This window comes from Mastigoproctus giganteus, chromosome 2 (assembly GCF_048544385.1).
Source record: "Mastigoproctus giganteus isolate SK-2022 chromosome 2, ASM4854438v1, whole genome shotgun sequence".
NCBI classification, from domain to species: Eukaryota; Metazoa; Arthropoda; class Arachnida; order Uropygi; family Thelyphonidae; genus Mastigoproctus; species Mastigoproctus giganteus.
In genome coordinates this window covers 133735016-133755332 of record NC_143576.1, presented here as the reverse complement: position 1 = coordinate 133755332, position 20317 = coordinate 133735016, and the positions used below count along the sequence as shown (strand labels likewise).

Genomic DNA, 20317 nt, shown 5'->3' with positions numbered 1-20317 from the left:
GTCAAAACCAGACGGTTCTGTTTTCACTTTGGCCAAGGATAAAGCTGACCTGTTAGCATCCCATTTTTCTTCCAACTTACGTATTAATGATCTTAGTAAAACACCTCCCAAGATTCCCAAAATGCTCCATTCAATGCCTCCTGTGGTCTTCCATCAAAAGGATGTCAGAAGGATTTTGACAAATCTTGACGCAAAGAAAGCTACAAGTCCTGATGGTATTTCTCCACTTGTTCTGAAAACCTGTGCTCCTGAACTTATTCCTGTTCTTTTCTGGCTTTTTTCACTTTCTTATTCCAAAGGTGTTTTTTCTTCTGCTAGGAAATTTGCTCATATCCAGCCAGTCCCTAAAAAGGGTGACAAATCCCTCCCGTCCAATTATCATCCATTGCAATTATTTCTACACTTTCTAAAGTAATGGAGAAATCAATTAACTGCCAACTCTTAAACTATCTAGAAATCTTCCGTCTAATCAATGATCTCCAGTATTGATTTTGCCAGTGTCAACCCACTGATGATATTCTGGCTTATGTTACGGACGAATTTAATGTAAAAGTTTGGTGAAACATAAGCAGTTGCTCTTGACATCTCAAAGGCTTTTGATTGAAATGTTTGGCATAAAGGTCTTCTAAACAAGCTTCCATCTTATGGTTTGCCAACTGTTTTTTGTAATTGGTTATCCAGTATTTTCTCTGACCGCTCACTGAGGGTGATGGTAGATAGCTCTGTATTCTAATTTCTCCACTAATGCTGGTATCCCCCAAGGTTCAGTTCTTTTCCTCTTGTATATTAATGATCCTCTTCCGTTGACCGGAAATCCTATCCATAGTTTTGCCGATGATAGCACATTGCATTCCACTTTCCAGTTTGGGAAACCTCGCCCTGCTCAATCAGCTTCAACTTCTTGAATACGCTAGCAATTCTTTAAATGCTGATCTCCAGGTAATTTTCCAGTGGAGCAAAGACAACTTAATTGATTTATATCCTTCTAAAACTCATTCTTGTCTTATATCTAGCAAAAAAGATTCTTCTGCTCTTATGCTTATCTTTCGTGACACTCCGATTTCTAGGCAAGATGATATATCTCTCTTGGGGATTACCCTGACTTCTAATCTCTCTTGGCACAAGCACATTACAAATACTGCTTCCTCTAAAAAACTTGGTTTTCTCTTTCACTCTTGGCATTGCTTTTCTTCCAAACGGCTGTTCACTCTGTACAAATCGCGAATCCGCCCTACCATGATGTGGGAATATTGTTCCCACATCTGGGGGGGGGTGCCCCCAAAACCTCTCAGGCTGCTAGATTCCATTCAGAAGAGGGCAGTTAGGTTAATTAATGGCTCATCTCTAACAGTCTCTCTCCACTCCCTATCTCACAGACATTCTGCTTCTGCTGCATGCCTTTATAAAGATACTTCGATGGGCACTCTTCTTCTGAATTGGCTTCTCTAATTCCTCCTCTCTCCTCCAAACCAGTCCAAACACACTCTGCAGTCAGTCAACATCCACTTACTGTCCAACTTCACACACACACACACACACACACACACACACACACACACACACACACACACACACACACACACAGCACCAACTTTTCTTCTTCTTCCTTGTTTATTCCTTGACTTCCATTTTCTGGTACATCCTCCTTTCATACATATTTCCTGAAAATTACAAAATCTATAGAAATTCAAGTTTAATATCTATCAAATCTAACTTGGCTAGTAAATCAGAATGTCTTACAATGGTAGGCTTTAACATTTTGGATAATGACTGGACCCTGTGTGTTGGTCACCCACAGAGTAGCAAGACCATCGTAAATTTATAGGATGAATGTTTTCTACACAAGCATATTAGAGGCAACAAGAGAAATGAATACTCATCACCTGATTATCAGCGGCAACCTTTCATGCATTACAAAACTGCAGATAAAATCCCCAATAATTGGCAGTGATCACAGTATATTAATGTAGATTTTTACTTAAAGATGTATGTTGCTTTCATAAAAGTTATTACAGTAATCCCAGGCAGTTTTTAAATTCTATACAGTGGGATCAGCTGATTACATTACCAATAACAAATTCTAAATGTGAAGCATTCAGGGAAGTAATAGTAGAAGTTACTAGCCTTTTCATACCAACTAAGAAATGCTGTAGGAAGGTCTCTAATGAGACTTACGACAGAGAAGAAAAATGCAAGGAATGAATATAAATTATGCAAGGAATATCAATTAAATATAAATTAAGGAATGAATATAAATGAATATAAATTATATAAAATGGTTCATAATCAAGTTACAAAGGAGTTTAGGCAAGCTAAGGGAGATTATGAGAAGTCTTTGTTAAAGAATGTAAATCAAAAAATAGCAAGAACTTCTTTACTTATGTAAATACCAGAAGGAAGGGGATGAATCATCCTGTTCAGGTTGCTGACAAACTGAATAGGTATTTTGGATCTTACATTCACACAAGAATTCTTTAAAGAAAGGGATGCCTGTAGTTTATCAAATACTAACGGAGCTGAATGATTTTGTGATAACTGAGAGTAAAGTGGAGGAAAATGTTAAAGCTAAAGGTAAAACAGGCACCTGGGGTGGATGGGATCTATCCAATTATATTAATCGAAGCAGCAAACAAATTATGCAAACCTTAATCTCATAATTATAAGAGCATCTTCGGATTCAGGAGAAGTCCCTATGAACTGAAGACATGCGAATGTATCTCAATTCACAAAGGGTGACATGAGTAATTACAGGTCTGTTAGCTTAAATTCTGTTCCAGGGAAAATAGAAGGAATTAAAGGACTGCAAGACCATCTACATAATAATGCAGTCATACTGCAGTCACAGCATGGATTTGTTAAGGGGCAGTCTTATCTGACCAATCTGATTGGACACTGATGCAATAACAAAGGAAAAGGTTGCAAAAAATAATTTTGTCATCATATACAGCAAACTCTTGATTTTCCGGGATAAAAGGTAAAAAAAAAAATTCTCAGATAATCGATTTCCCGATTAATCCAAAAATACAGCAAGTCCCCGACGTACGTAAGAGCAGGACTTCTTACTTAAGTCAAGTTTAACATTACTAGAGAATGACTAATAAAATATTGCTGCTATATCTCTGATATGCCAAAATTACAAAAACCACAACATCCTCGGAATAATGAAGAAAAATAGTTATATATTTAATTAAATCAATTAAAAACTTTATCTTGGGACAGCAGTGAAGTAGCCCGAGTGGCACATAAGAAAAGAAAACATAAAAGGAAGAAAAAACGTTATTGTACTGATATATATTTCATAGCCGTGATTATTATAGTTTACTTCATTAGTGCCGATCACTTCACCGCTTCTCATATTCTGTCTTTCTCCTTTATTGTGTTTACCGTTGCCACTGACAAATCTGAATTCCACACGATACTTATTAATGTTTGGCTATTTTCATACATCCTTATTATTTTAATTTTCTGGTCCAACTCAGTCACTTTCCTTTTCTTGATAGATTTACTAGTACCACTGTAACCACTGTAACTCTTAGCCGGCAAAAACTCACTATTATCACCCCAAGCTCATGTTTTACTAAAGCTCATTTCTGGAGGTCAACTGCCATAAACCAATAAAAACAGTTTGCACTTTCTGGGTTATTGGGCTTTTCTGTTAGTGCAATTCATTATAAACGGGAAGTAAACTTGATCTTATTACATTTGCGATACCAATAGCTGGAATTCTGTGGGTTTTTACGTTATTATGGTGAAATGTATATCCCCTTCACTGAAATCTTCAGTCATATAAAAAAATATAAATAACACAATGCAAGTCCAAAGCTACATAAATCAGGGACTTACTGTATTGAAAAATGTTCAGCAACCTATGCAAAAATTATGGGGATAAATAAAAAACTAAATAACTTACCATGCACTACTCGCGTGTCCAATAACGATGTTTCCCTTTATTTTTTTACAATGTTGATTTTAAATCTAATAGCTTGCCTTTATTTTTTACAATGTCACATATAGTTTGGGCACCAATGTTATAATGGTTAATTAGAGATTTAACAGATGAATCGTTTTCAAACCTTTGAATAATTTCAGGTTTTTGTTTAATTGAAAGCACAACTGTTGCATTTGCCCATCATTTTTGCAATTTCTAAACAACAAAAATAAAAAAAATTTCTAACATCCCTGACATAAATAACGAAACAAAATGTCCTTTTGCGGTGTGACAGAACACAACAATCGACACGACACACTAAAACAAACTAAACATTAGGTCTCTCTTTTTTTCTCTTTTTTTTTTTTTTTTTTTTGAGCAGTGGGTGTGAAGACAGCAGGTGTTGCAAGATAATAGGCACACTCTCCCATTGCGACTTATAATGCCACTTCTTGTCACTTATTTAAGACTTGCGAAACAGGTATAAAACTGTTTATACCTGTTCTAGTTATTACTTGAATCTTATGATTTCTGGTTGATTTCTTTTTTTTTTTTTTTTTTTAATTTGGAGTCTTTAAGTGTCCCGGTAAATCAAGAGTCTGCTGTAGTTAGATTTCAGAGAAGATTTTGATACTCTTGCACATAAAAAAAAAATTGCTAGATACAAATTGGAAGTTTGTGGATTTAAGGGCAAGCTGCTACTAGGGATAAAGAGATGATTTAGTAGAAAAGACAGAGTCAACGGGCATTGCTTCCATGGACTAATCTTATTAGTGAAGTTACCCAGGGTTCAGTGATAGGCCCATTGTTATTTTCAGTATTTATCAATGATATTGATGAAGGTATATCAGGCTTAATGTCTAAGTTTATAGATGACACAGGGTGGCTAACCACAGTAATAAAGGTATGCTACTGCAACAAGATCTAAACAAATTAGGTTGATGGAGTGAGAAGTTGCAAATGAATTTTAACATCCACAAATGCAAGGTACTTACTTAATGTGGTATCACACGCAAGAAAGAGGAGAATGAAAAAAGACCTGGGGGTAATTTTGCAGTCAGGTATGAAGTTGCCTGAACAATGCTGGCAGGCTGCCAAGCCAGCTCATGGGATTTTGTAAATGATAAAAAGGAATTTTGTCAGCAGGCATAAGGAGGTGATTAGCTCAACTTGTCAGGCCACAACTTGGGCACATGCATGCAGGTTTGGAGGCTTCATTTTAGAAAGAAATTGGATGTGGTGGAAAAGGTGCAGAGAAGAGCAACAAGATTAGTGAGAGAAACAAAGGGTACTCTTATCAGAAAAGGCTTCAGTTCTACAAATTGCAGTGCAGATTATCAATTTGTAGAACTGTTAGGAGATCTGACTGCAGAGTTTAAGGATTTTAATGGATTGAGTAAGCTCATAGCTGATGGAATCATGCTGTTTGCTAAGTCTATGTACGAGGAGGTAGAAATTTAAAGGGTAGATGGACAGAAATTTGCCTTCAGCCAGTGGGAGCTTAACTATTGGGACAAACCCCCAACTAGTGTTGCAGAGGTGGGCAGTTGGAATAAATTCAAGGAAGACTGTTAGCAGGATGGATAAGTGATATGGGTAGCGTTGCTTTTTTTTTTTTTTTTTCTGTTGATATTGTATAAGCTTGCTTTTGCATCATTTGCCACTATTAATACTAGTTTCACAAATATTTTTCTGAGTTTTTTATGAATAAATTGAAACTGAGAAAAGCAGTGTAGGTAGGTACACAAGTGATCTATTCATTACAAAAGGCCAGGAACTGGCAAGCAATAGTAAAACTAAACCTGCAAACATATCTGAGAAAAAAGAAACAATGCATATTTAGATAGAAGCAATTCATAAAATGAAAAAGAAGCCATTAAACAGTTCTATTTCTGAACAGAATCAAAAATATACAAGTTTAAATAACAAAAATTATTAAATTTTTGGATACAATAGAACCCTGTTAATCTGGACTTGACAGGACCGCACTCAGTCCAGGTTAACCAGAAGCTATCTTTAAAGTAGTAGTTTCAATTTAAAGTTACTAATTCAAAATTTTAACTAAATTGTTTTTTATATCAAATTAATAAAACAATATTTTAAAGTAAAAATTATAAAAAGTAAAAGAATATGGTAAGCTAAAAGAATAAGTAAACAAAATACTGTAGAAAGCAATAAAGTTTGAATGTAGAACATTATATAACACAAAATTAAACACAAAAATATTACAACACAAAACAAATTACTATTTTTGAGAAGTTTACTTGAAATAATCCACAATTTTTTTGCTTTAATTTTGAAACTCGCTTTCGGGCTGCCCGATCTTGCAGACGCTTCAAGGTCATTCATTTTTCATTTATTTATTACACACAGTAATAAACAAAGTATAAACAAAGTAAAAACACAGTAAAAACAAAGCAATGCAGGTAAAGAACTGAGGTAAGGTGTACACGTGGACAATGCTTGCAGCAGCTGTCAACTGAATACAACAGCTGAGCGATAATTTGCGAGTCATTTCCAAGAACGCTTGATTTATCCCCCCTTCCCTGATCACGTGCTGCAAAGCACCATCACATTCACTCTTATCCAGTGGCAGGTAGTTGCCACTTAGTATACACGAACTAGTTGTAGTCCCATTATCCCTGCTCTTCTTGTTTACAATGACATCATTAATATAAGCTCACGCTTGTAAATACATCATACAATTTGCAGAAAAAAACCACTCATAAGTCAGTTATTTTTATAATTCCTTCCATATACAGTATTTTTTTTTCAGTAGTCAGAATTTTTCCCCTGAGAGAAAACCCAATCCGGATTAACAGAAAGTCCGGATCATTGGGGGTCCGGATTAACGGGGTTCTACTGTATATTTAAACTAAGGCCTGTACTTACTTGTTAATAGTATCCTTTTTCATTTTTTTTTCTTCCAACTGCAAATCCTCTGCTGAGTTTAAACTATTCTCTGTTTCCCTCTTCCGTTTCCTGCTTAGAAAAAAACAAAATTATACACATTATTCTTGGTATAATCCATGCTTTTCTAAGCAGTGGAGTTAGAAAATACACAGTTCATAAAAGTTAATTATTCAATTCTTGTTATTATATAATTCGCCACATAATTTACCCAAATCCATATTGCTTCAACGGCACAAGTGCTTGGCGTCACAAAATCTCATTACTATACTACAGAATCAATTCCAAACACCACAAGAGTATGAGAAAGATGAGATTGTTAATTGTTAGTTTGTTATTTGGTTTTTAGGAGCATTAGTAACTAAGGCCATATTGCTCCGGGGATAAGCGGTGGTCATTCCCTGACCTTTCCGCATCCTCCATATTTGGTAGCCACTGGCTCGAACTCCGGTCTAATCAAGAAGCGTGTGCTGCTATGCACTGCTGCTCCTGCCGACCTGGCTACGGAGGCACCAGAAAGATGAGAATGAGGCCATTTTGCTCTCCTGAACTCAAGTGCTGTTGTTGTTGGTTGATTTATTGGTGCATCAACAGCTAAGGCCATAATGCACCTAATACAGTCTTAGAGGGAACAGAAGTATAGCATTTGACATGGCTATTCAGATAGGATGATATCTGCCAGTTTTAGTAAAATGAAAAAATCATCAATATCCTTTCGATCTCGTATGTTGTGATTTCGGCTGATTGTAACAAAAAGAGATAGCTATTTTCTGCTCCCTTACATACATACAATGGACACTTTAAGATTATATGACTTATTATTAGTAGGAAATGACACATATTGCACTGTGGAGAGTTATCTTTTGTGAGCAAGTAACTATGCATTAGGTGAGTATGACAATTCATAATCTGAAAAGTATGACTACTTCTTTTCAATTCTTTCTTAGGCTCAGTAAACTATTGCTTCAACTCAGTTTTGATCTTAAGTAGTTCATTGTTCATTTGCTCTTTCCAGTTTTGATCTTAAGTAGTTTATTGTTCATTTGCTCTTTCCAAATTTCTTTTTACAAGTGTTGTATAATGGGTTTATAATCAACATAAGGTATCTTGGAAGAATGCAAGGTCAGGTTGGAGGCAATTTTGGCAGCAGCATCAGTCTGTTTCCTGGTATTCCAGAATGCCCAGAGATCCAACAAAAAATTATGATTTGATTGTATATGTGCAGGTGAACACACACAATAGCATAAGACTACTATAGAGAATTATACAAGGAGTGAGGGAATGATGCCAGCAGTGGGGAAGCTGGATCACAAATTAATAACACATACAACATACTTGATATCCTTCCTGATGAGGTAGTAGTAGTAGTGGCATGTGATGCAAGAAAGCAAGTGTATGAGCTTATGCAGCATCAGCCAAAAAAAAAAATCACACCATTCCCTCCAAATGCCTGTCCAGTTCCTCCTTAAATTTATTCAACCCATCAACTTCCACGACAGATGGAAGTCTGTTCCAGCAATTAACCACCCGCTGGCTAAAGGCAAATTTCCGCACATCTATTCTACATCTGTCCTTTCTTAATTTGAATTTATGCCCCCTTAGGTTCGTAATCTGAACAAGTGGAAGGATCCCATCAGAATTCAGCGTGATCAACCTATTGAAGGCCTACACCTCAATCAGATCACCACGCAGGTGCCTAGTCTCCAGCCACTGCAATTTGCAGAACTTAAGCCTCTCTTGGTAAGAGAATCCCTTCATTCCCCTCACCAATCTTGTTGCCCATCTCTGTACACGCTCAAATAAATCTACATCCTTCCTAAAATGAAGCCTCCAGACCTGTACGCAGTACTCAAGGCGTGGCCTGACCATTGCCTTATACAGAGGGACAATCACCTCGTTCTACCTGCTAGGAAAATTCCTATATATCATTGCCAAACCCCATGACCTGCCCTGGCAGCCTGTCTGCATTGCTCAGAAAACTTCATATCTGACTGCACAATTACTCCCAGGTCTTTTTCATTTTCTACCACCTTAAGTGTAGTACCACACAGTTGGTACGTTTCTCTGGGGTTACTTCTACCCATATGCAGTACTTTGCATTTGTCAAGGTTAAACTTCAGTTGCCACTTCTTAGCCCATCTGCCCAAATTATCTAGATCCTGTTACAGTAGCACACTGCCATTACTGTCATTAACAACCCTGCCAACCTTTGTATCATCTGCAAACTTCGACATTAAGCTTGATATACCTTCATCAATATCATTGATAAATATACAAAACAACAGTGGACCCAACACCGAACCCTGTGGGACTCCACTAATAACATTAGTCCACGAAGAGCAGCACCCATTGATTACCACCCTCTGTCTTCTCCCACTTAACCATCCTTTTATCCATTGTAGCAACTTACCCTTAATACCATTCTGCTCCAATTTGTACAATAGTCTTCCATGTGCAACAGTGTCAAAAGCTTTCCTGAAATCCAAATATATGATATCAAAATTATTTTTTGCATCCAGTTCCTTTGTAACCACATCATAATATCCTATCAAATTTGTCAAACATGACTTTCCCTTAACAAACCCATGCTGTGTCTGAATTATTGCTGCAGTCTTGTCTAGATGATCCTGCAATGCATCATTTAACCAGCGATTCCATTATTTTACCTGGAACAGAAATTAAACTAACTGGTCTGTAATTACTCGTGTCACCCTTCGATCCCCCTTTGTGAATTGGGGATACATTTGCACATCTCCAGTCCGTGGGAACCTCCCCTGAGTCCAATGATGCTCTCATAATTATGGCTAAGGGTTTGCTTAGTTGCTTTGCCATCTCCTTTAATATAACTGCATAGATCCCATCCACCCCAGGTGCTTTTCTTATGTTTAACTTCAACAATTTCTCCTCCACTTTGCTCTTAGTTATTACAAAATCATTAAGTATTCTGCTACAATTTGATAACCTTCTGCCATTTTCAAACCTTAATAATTCCTCATGTGTGAATGTAGATGCAAAATATTCATTCAGTTTGTTTGCTATCTGAGCAGGATCATCAACAGTCGAACGATCAATGTCAAGTGGACCAATCAGATTCATCCCCTTCCTTTTAGAGTTTATATAAGTAAAGAAATCCTTGCTGTTTTTCTTAGCATCTTTTGCCAAGGATTTCTCGTAATCTGCCTTTGCCTGCCTAACCTCTTTTGTGACCTAATTACAGACTAGCTTATATCTGTCATAGGCTTCTGAGTCGCTTGATAATTTATATGCATCCCATGCATTTTTCTTCACTGTTACGAGTCTCATTAGTTCATTAGATAACCATTTTGGCCTAAACCTTGAACAATATTTCTTAATGGGTATGAAACTTTTAGTAGCTTCCACGATTAATTCCTTGAATGCTTCCCACTTAGAATTTACTGTTGGTAACATCGTCAGTTGATCCTACTGTACAGAATTTAAAAACTGTCGGAGACCACTGTACTCACCCTAACAGGTAGAACATGTGTTGAAGAAATGAAGAATCAGAAAGCCCCCGGGGAAAGCTGAAATTTCTGTAGAGTTGTTAAAATTAGGAGGAAGATACATAACACAAAAACTGGCAAGACTCTTCACAAAATGCATTAGAAAAGATGTGACGCCTAAGGAGTGGAATATTGCAATCGTAGTTTTGCTGCATAAGAAAGGAGATAAATCAGAAACTGGAGATTACAGACCAATTAGCTTGTTATCCCACATCTACAAGTTGTTCACAAGGGTCATTACAAACAGATTAGAAAGAATACTTGATGAGAATCAACCAAAAGAGCAAGCTGGCTTTAGGACAGGATTCTCAACTATGGATCACCTGAACATAATATCACAGCTAATGGAGAAAACAAATGAATATCAAACACCGTTATGCCTGGCATTTGCGGATTATAAAAAGGCATTTGCCTCCATACAGCATAAGGCAATGTTTCGGGCACTGGAAAGACAAGGCATAAGATACCCCATATATTATGATTTTGAAGAAAATATATGAGGATGCCACTTCCTTTATTAGATTAGACAATGAAAGTAGCAAATTTAAAATTGAGAAAGGAGTTCGACAAGGAGATACAATATCTTCGAAGTTTTTTACTGCTGCCCTTGAGGAAGCTTTCAGAAGATTAGACTGGTCGCAGAAAAGAGTCAATGTGAATGGAGAGTACCAAAACCATTTACGATTTGCAGATGACATTGTGATCATAAGTCATGATCATATGTCATTATGAACATGTCAGATCATAAGTCATGATCACAATCGCAAAAAATTAGAGGAAAATTTTCATCAGGTATGCAGAGGTAGTAAGGATTTTGGACTAAAGATGAATATGGGTAAAACAAAAGTAATGATGAACAAGTATGTCACAGAAAGGGATATAATCATTGAAGGAGCAGTAATTGAAAAGGTGGATTCGTATACTTATCTGGTATAAGTCATTAGCTGTAATAATGATAAATGGCTGGAAGTCGAGAGAAGAATAAATTTTGGATGGATAGCATTCAGGAAATATAGTCATATACTGAGGAGCAATATCCAAATTTGTCTGAAACGTAAAATAATGAACCAATGTATACTCCCCACAAGGACATGGAAGTGAAACTTGGGCACTCACCAAAAGAGTGGAAGAGAAGCTGAGAACTACATAGAGAAGAATGGAACAAATTAAACTGGGAATCAGACTGTTAGATAAGCGAAACACACGATTAAATGGTTCTATGCCAATAAAATGATCTTGGGCAGGACACATAGCTCAAAGACAAGATGACAGATAGACTAAGAAAATAACAGAATGGTACCCAAGAGAAACTAGAAGAAAACCAGGAGGATAACGGAGATGGACAGATGCAATTCATGAGTTTATGGGTAGTAAATGGATGGCCATTGCACAAAACAGAAGGAACTGGGAAGTTTCTGGAGAGGCCTTCGTCCTGCAGTGAATTAAAAATGACTGATGATGTGCAGGTGTACTAACTATTTGAGGTTTTGTAATAGTGGATGACTGTGAGAAAAAGTAGACTGAAGAGCACTTAAAGAATCAGTATATATGATAGTTTTAGAGTATCATAATTGCTTAATGTTATCCAAGTCCAGTTGTTTAGTTTTTAGGAGCATTAGCAACTAAGGGCATATGTCTCCGGGATATGCGGTGGTCATTCCCTGACCTTTCCGCATCCTCTGTATTTGGTGGTGACGGGCTCGAACCCCGGTCTAATTATTTTTAATTCTTGTAGCCTAATTCTAGATGGTTTAGTTTTCCACAGTTTGCGGTACAGATTATTCCAATTTAGCTTGAAAACATATTGCCAAATGGTATGACGGGGTGAGGAGACTGCTGATTTTAGCTGCACAACTCAGAAGGACAATTTCTCACCATAGCTGAAGTGGAGGTTCACTGGCTTCTGTATAAGCGACAAGTGCAACTCAGAGAGCATTGTAGTGTATGGACTCAAGCCATTTCAATATGCTTTGCCTGGCTAAGGCATAAACAGAAGATCAACAGTCCATATGATACCTAATAAGAGACCAGTATAGAAAAAATTTTTTTGCCAAGTATTAGACTTAGAAATTTAATACTATGCTAGAAAGTTATTTAATAGGAATCTATTTGGAGATCTGACTCAAGATGTAAATTACACCTGGGTCTACTGCTGAGTCAAAAATGTATAAAAAAAAACCACCACAAAGGTACTTCAGTGGGTTTTTTTTTTTTTTTTTGCTTAGGAAGTTGATAACCATTATTTCTGGTGCAATAAATTAATCTGTTTATGGTTCTTTGTAGCTGCCTTTCAATTAGATGTATATTTTGAGAATGGTAGAATGGAAATATAACAGAAATGATCTATTAGTCAAAAAATGTAACAGATGAAGTTTGACAGAGTAATTCGAAGGCTAGATTCATGTAGATCTTGATGGATCCCAAACCATCACATTGTATCAAAAGCTTTCTCAATGTGCACACATATCATAACTTAGCATTAGCATTAGTAGAGGCATATGATGCAAGAAAGCAAGCTTATTCAGCATCAGCCAAAAAAAAAAAAAAAACACACACCACTCCCATTTCACCCCTCCGTTCGTTCGAAATACCTGTCCAGTTGAGCTTTAAATTTGTTTAGGCTATCAACTTCAACAACAAGTGATGGAAGTCGGTTCCACCAACCAACCACCCGCTGGCCAAAGGCAAATTTCCGCACATCTATCCGACATCCGTCCTTCCTCAATTTGAATTTATGCCCTCTGAGATGATTATTCTGAGCAAGATGAAGAATCCCATTGGCATTGAGCATGCTCAAACCATTCAAAGCCTTATACACCTCTATCAGATCACCTCGCCGGTGCCTAGTCTCCAGACTGTAATTTGCAAAACTTAAGCCTTTCTTCGTAAGAGCAACCCTTTGTTCCATTCACTAATCTTGTTGCCCTTCTCTGTACCCGTTCCAGCAGCTCTACATCCTTCTTGAAATGAGGCCAGGCCTCCAGACCTGTATACAGTACTCAAGATGTGGCCTAACCATTGCCTTATACAAGGGAATAATCACCTCCTTATCCCTGCTAGAAAAATTCCTGTATATCATTGACAAGACACCATGAGCTACTCTTGCAGCTCGTCTGCACTGCTCAGAGAACTTCATATCTGCCTGCACAATTACCCCCAGGTCCTTTTCATTCTCCACCACTGTCAGTGTAGTACCGCAAAGTTGACACGTTGCTCTGGGGTTACTGTTTCCCATATGTAGTACTTTACATTTGTCAATGTTAAACTTCATTTGCCATCTCTCAGCCCATCTGTTCAACCTTTCCAGATCCTGTGGCAGCAGCATAGCGTCAGTAGTGTCCTTAACAACCCTGCCAACCTTTGTATCATTAGCAAACTTGGACATTAAACTTGATATCCCATCATCAATATCATTCATAAACACCGAAAACAATAACGGACCCAACACTGAACCCTGATGAACTCCACTAATAACATTAGTTCACGTTGAGCAGTGTCCATTGATTACCACTCTCTGTCTTCTGCCACTCAACCATCCCCTTATCCATAGCAGCAATTTGCGTCCAATGCCACACTGCTCCAATTTGTGCAGCAGTCTTCCATGTGCAACAGTATCAAAAGCCTTTCTAAGATCCAAATATATAATATCAAAGTTATTCCCTGCATCCAGTTCTTTTGTGACTACATCATAGTATCCAATCAAATTGGTCAGGCAAGAACTGCCCTTAACAAAACCGTGCTGCGTCTGAGCTATAACTGAATTCTTGTCTAGATGATCCTGCAGTGCTTCTTTAACCAGTGCCTCCATTAATTTACCTGGAACAGAAGTTAAACTAACAGGTCTATAATTACTTGTGTCAGCCTTTGATCCTCCTTTGTGAATTGGGGTTACATTTGCACATCTCCAGTCTATGGGTACCTCCCCTGAGTCCAAAGAAGCTCTCATAATTATGGCTAGGGGTTTGCTTACTTCCTGTGCTGCCTCCTTTAATATAACTGGATAGATCCCATCCACCCCAGGTGCCTTTTTTATGGTTATCCTCAACAATCTCTCCTCCACTTTCCTCTCAGTTATTACAAAATCATCCAGCTCACTGCCAATGTTTACTTTACCTACATCATTCTCCTTCCTGAATAACTCCTCATGCGTGAATGTAGATGCAAAATACTTGTTTAGATTGTTAGCCACCTGAGCAGGATCCTCAACTATTGAACCATCAATATCCAGTGGACCAATCTGATTCATCCCTTTCCTTCTTGAGTTTAAATATGTAAAGAACTCTTTTCTGTTTTTCTTTGCATCCTTTGCCAAGGATTTTTCGTAGTCTGCCTTTGCCTGCCTAATCTCCTTTGTGACTTGGTTACAGACCAACTGATATCTATCATAGGCTTCCATGTCACCCATTAATTCGTATGTATCCCATGCATTTTTCTTCTCTGCCACATGTCTCATTAGTTCATCTGACAACCATTTAGGCCTAAACCTTGAAGAATATTTCTTAGTTGGTATGTAAAGCCTGGTAGCCTCAAAGATTAGTTCCTTGAATGCTTCCCATTTTGAGTTTGCTGTTGGTAACATCATCAGTTGGTCCCACTGTATAGAATTTAAATACTGTCTCAGACCATCATAGTCGCCTTTACGAAAACAAAAACCCTTCCCTTTACCTCTGATGGTAGTTACCTCCTTGAGTAAATCCCACTTCAACACACTGTGATCACTGCCACCTAGTGGTTCATTTATCTGCAGATTCTTAATGCACGAAGAATCACTACTGATAATCAGATCAAGAGTATTGCTCCCTCTTGTTGCCTCATAAACATGCTGATGTAGAAAACAATCATCCAATAAATCCACAAAAGCCTTGCTAGTGTGCGAGTGACCAACCCACAAATTCCAGTCAATATCTGGGAAATTAAAATCCCCCATTATAAGACTCTCTGATTTACTGGCCCACTCTATTTCCCTGTACAATATCTTATTATACTCATCAGAGTCATTAGGCCTATAGCACACTCCTACTCTCAATTTTGATTTCCCTATGCTTATGTCACACCAAACTGACTCGACACTGCCCTGCCCATCGATGTCGACTGGCTTCACTTCCTTGGACTTTGTGTTTCTTAATTAATAGCATAACCCCTCCTCCCCTCCTGTCCTGTCTATCCTTTCTATACACATTGTATTCCCCAAATTCCAGTTCCGCATTACTGATATCTGTGTGACACCACGTCTCTGATATCCCAACAATATCTGCCTTTGATGTTTTGAGCAATACCTCAAATTCATCAAATTTATTTACCAAACTCGTAGCATTGGTGTACACGCAGGTATACATGCACCTGTTTCTATTCTTAGCTACCCTAACACAACCCATGTGTTTACTTGTACCGCAATGACTCCCAGCAGTCTCTGAAATATCCTGCATCTTGTTTTTCAGGCTTCTGCTCATTTCAATAGAAGCAGTGCAAGAATCACTTCCACCTCTGCCAGTGGCTACTGTTAATCTATTAGTCCTTGTATCCCCCCCCAACTAGCAGTTTTCCGACCCACCTAACACTGCCTCGACAGCATCAGCAAAAATTCTTGCACCCTTTCTATTTAAGTGTATCCCATCCCTGTAGAAGCAATCTCTCCTGTTAACAAGTACAGTCCAGGCTGAAAAAAATTCTACCCCTTGAGCCTTGCACAATCCCTCCAGGGCCGAATTGATCGACAAGGCTCTCATCATATACTCCCTCCTATCGTGTCTGGGCAGAATTACAGACACTTTCAAATTCAACCCTAATTCACGGCTTTTTTTCAACAGTGACCTGTACTTGCTAAGTAATTCCGCCGGTGTTCATTCCTAAGGAAGGCATCCCAAATATTTGTCTCAGCTTTGATCATAAGACCACGAGATAATCTACAATTTTGGAAGTCATACTGATTTGGACTTAATATATTTTTGGTCTCTGGGAACAATATTAGTCTGACATTGATTATCTTTTCCAATGTTTTCCCTAAACAACTAGTTAGAGTAACAATTTTTTGGGCCAGTGTGATCTTTACCTGGCTTTGGGAAGGCTAACATACAACAGATTTTCAGTCTCCACACAATAATACTATCTCGCACAAATCATTTTGGAAGACATGATTTCACATTATTTTACAAATGTGCATGCAAATAAACAAGTTGTTCTCGTGAATTTCACTGTGCTCTTCATTCAGTTTATGCAGTGCAACACTGTAAATTCAATGCTTTTGTTGGAAACCATCACCAGATGTTCTGAATTTTTCTGCACCAGTTGAAAGATTGATTTGTGTTCATAATTCCATAAAATTCATTTCCAGTGGACCAGAGAATGGGAGTACACAGTAATTCAGGGGGCATTTAAACTAACAACCCCCCAATATTTAAATCTTCTCCTTATTTTGTATAGTGTCTAAAGCAGAGGTTCCCAACCTTTCTCGGTTCACGGCGCCCTTAGTGTCCCAGTAATTTTTTCACGGCACCCCTAGGACAAAACAAATACCTAACACAGTGGTTTTTGACCTTTTAATATATACCTATATAATAATTTTATTCTTTATATAGAGGTACTAAATAAAGACCAATTATAGATCACCACAAAATTAAAAAGATATGGTACAATGGATATTGTACTGTACCCTTTTATAATGAAATAAATATATAAATTTCAAAATAACAATAACTTTAAGTAACTTAAACCCAAATTACATGGCACCCCAAGAACGTTGTTGCGGCACACCGATTGAAAACCATTGGTCTAAAGCAAGTGTGCTTTAGAAACTATACTATCAAAACATTATACTACCTGTATCATTTAACTTATCATGTTTAGTGCCATTCTTTCCTATAAACAACACAGAATTTTCTATGGTGTGTGTCTAATGTTTTGTTATAAAAATGAAACTTATTTGAATCTGCTGCTCCTGTTTTATTAATTACATTGTTAACCTTAATTTGTGGAAATAATAGCAGTGGCCATACAACATTGTTGAACATTACTGATAAGTGATCTCTGATGACAACGGGTCAAAATCACAAAAGATGGGCACAGAAATATCCATTCCTGTTTCATTTATCCCATTTTTTTTATTTTTTTTATTTCTTGATAATGAATTTATTGCACATTTGCATTAATAAATTCTTCCTTAACTTCTATTTCATGAAATTGCTGCTTTCCACCCCAGATAATTTTTAAAATAATTCTTTTGAACATTGTTTCTTTTGTCAATAATTGCAAGGGGAGACATGTAACTTCCCTTGTACAGCAATGTAGATAAACACAACCACAGATAAATGCACCCACAGAAAAGTGGCTATCACATACAACAGTAGTTTGTTTGTTTGTTTGTTTCCCCCACCTTCAAATAAAATCGGTTTATGTCCATTTCAGAAGTACACCCAGAGTCCAATTTTAACCCAAATATAACAAAAAAAAAAGGCTCAAACAAGAAACAGCCTAATTCTAAATATAAATGAAATAGATCCCAGTGCATTTCAATTGAAACACCTTGTATATATACACAGATGAGTTTGAGCATTGTAGCTTTCTTTTATACTAAACATAGATGGGTAAGTATACAGGTTGGAAGACTGAAAACATCACATCTCAGTGAGATAATCCAAGTGAATTTACAAAATGCATGCACACCATATTGTTCTTAAACAACTCAATTTTAATGACTTTTTCAAGAATCAATCAACCATCAAAACTGAGAGCTTCTGTAGTAAAATATACTTGTATTCATATAATAATAATAATAAATACAGATAAAGATTTTTCAGAGATTCATCAGATTAAGAAGCAGATGAAATGAATCAAGTGATTATATATATATACCGGGTGGTAATAAAATAAGTTTCCTTATTCAGGAGACCCTTGTGTCAAAACGATTAGAGATAGCACTGTGAAAATTGGTGATTATGTCATTTAGGGTATGGGGAAGCAATCTGTAGAAGAAAAAAAATTTGTTCAAATTTCCACCACCAGGGGAGAAATTGGTACTGTAAACATGACATGGAAACACTTAGGATTAGATTTTAATATCAGAACTTAGAAATCTACAGATATTGTTCTATGTGCTTTCCTTCACTTGAAATGACATTCTGAAAACTGAGGACTGCGTGCAACACAGTTTGGAGTAGCATCTCATTGGGGATGTTGGCCACATGCCGTTTAATGCTTGCTTTCAAATCAACAAGCATCTGCAAGCCGCCATGGTAAACTCTGTCTTTCAGGTATCCCCATAGCCAGAAATCACAGGGATTGAGATCTGCTAATTGGGCTGGCCAGAACTGTCTCTAGAAATGATGCGATCATTTCCAAATGTTGAACGGAGCAGTTCCTTCCCTTGTCGACCAACATGGGGAGGGACACCATCTTGCATTAACACTACAGTCTCTAAGCATAGCCTTTCTTGCAGAGCGAGAATAATATGATCTCATAGAAGAATGCAGTACCGTGCACTAGTTACCGTACAGGGCCATGAGGTGTAGACTCTTCAAAGAAAAATGGTCCGATTATAAACTCTGCTGTGAATCCACACCATACTGTAACGTATGGACTTTGTAGTGGTCTTTCATGCACAGCAGATGGACGAGAAGTTCCCCATATTCGGCAGTTTTGTGCATTTACAGTCCCATGAAGAATGAAACATGCCTCATCAGACCACAAGGTCATTTGAGCCCATGTATCATAAAGTTCCATATGAGCCAGAAATTGTAGAGCAAAGTCTATTCGTTGTTGCTGATCAGAAGACTTTACTTGTACTACGTGAATCTTGAACAGGAACCTGCATAAAATTATTCAAAGCACTTTATGTACAAGGTAAAAGTGTCAAAGGTGTCTGTTTCAATTGCAGTCTCCGGGGTTTCCCCTATATGCCGCTGTAACATCTGAAAAGGCAAAGGCTAGGCTGGCAAGTGTATATATGTAGGTGCATAAGTATGTGTCTTGTTATGTTGAGTGCTGGCACCTGGCGACTTCGCAGCCAGGGGGGTAGGGGACACCTGGTCCTCCAACCTGACTCCCAACCTTGGTCTGTGGAGGCACACCAGTTCCATTTTCTAGCTGAGACTCTTACCGGGGCTATCAGGCAAGCCTGGGAGCCCCAAGGTATTCAAAGAAAGGTTGGTTTTTTTTTTTTTTAGGAGCATTAGCAACTAAGGCCATATTGCTCCGGGATATGCGGTGGTCATTCCCTGACCTTTCCGCATCCTCTGTATTTGGTGGTGACGGGCTCGAACCCCGGTCTAATCAAGAAGTGTGTGCTACGCACTGCTGCTCCTTCCCACCTGGCTACGGAGGCGCCTTTCAAAGAAAGGAAAAGGGATATAGGAGTAGTAGGGAAAATGGAGGGAAAGGAAAGTGGATAGAAAGCAAGGGGACGAGAAAAACAGGCATCCCAGAAAAGAAGCAAAGTAGGAAGAAAAGAGTAAAGTTATTAGTGAAAAAGACGATCAATTTTTAAACTAAGAAAATTAATCTTTTAGATTAATCTTGTAAAAGACGATCAATTTTTAAACTAAGAAAATTAATCTTTTAGATTAATCTTGTAGATCAATTTATATTAATCTTGTAGAACAATAACTGTCTACCTGGCAGCAGTACCAAGAAAATTAACATGTCACAACTGCAATAATCAGATACCAAGACAATTTTCAATTTACTTGGTTAAAACTATTAACATTAAAACTCTTGATATTATTATTAACACTTAACATTTTTAAAACTATTGATATAATTATTAACACACTTGACATTTTTAAAACTATTGATATAATTATTAACACTCTTGACATTTTTAAAACTATTGATATTATTATTAACACTCTTGATATTAAGATTAAAATTCTTTATATTATGATTTAACTCTGATATTATGATTAAAACTCTTGATATTAACATAAGACCATGCAGTGAAGAAAAGAATCTAATGGGGATTTCCCCA

At 37.4% G+C, this 20317-nt stretch overlaps 1 protein-coding gene across 1 annotated transcript in view; it reads right to left on the bottom strand.

The window, feature by feature from the left end:
* Positions 1-20317, bottom strand: part of LOC150089578 (DNA (cytosine-5)-methyltransferase PliMCI-like) — a 596839-nt gene that overhangs the window by 529113 nt on the left and 47409 nt on the right. The window contains exon 5 of the mRNA XM_090368675.1: positions 6821-6910. Within this exon, the coding sequence (XP_090224801.1) occupies positions 6821-6910 (90 nt within the window). The remainder of the gene's footprint in view (positions 1-6820; positions 6911-20317) is intronic.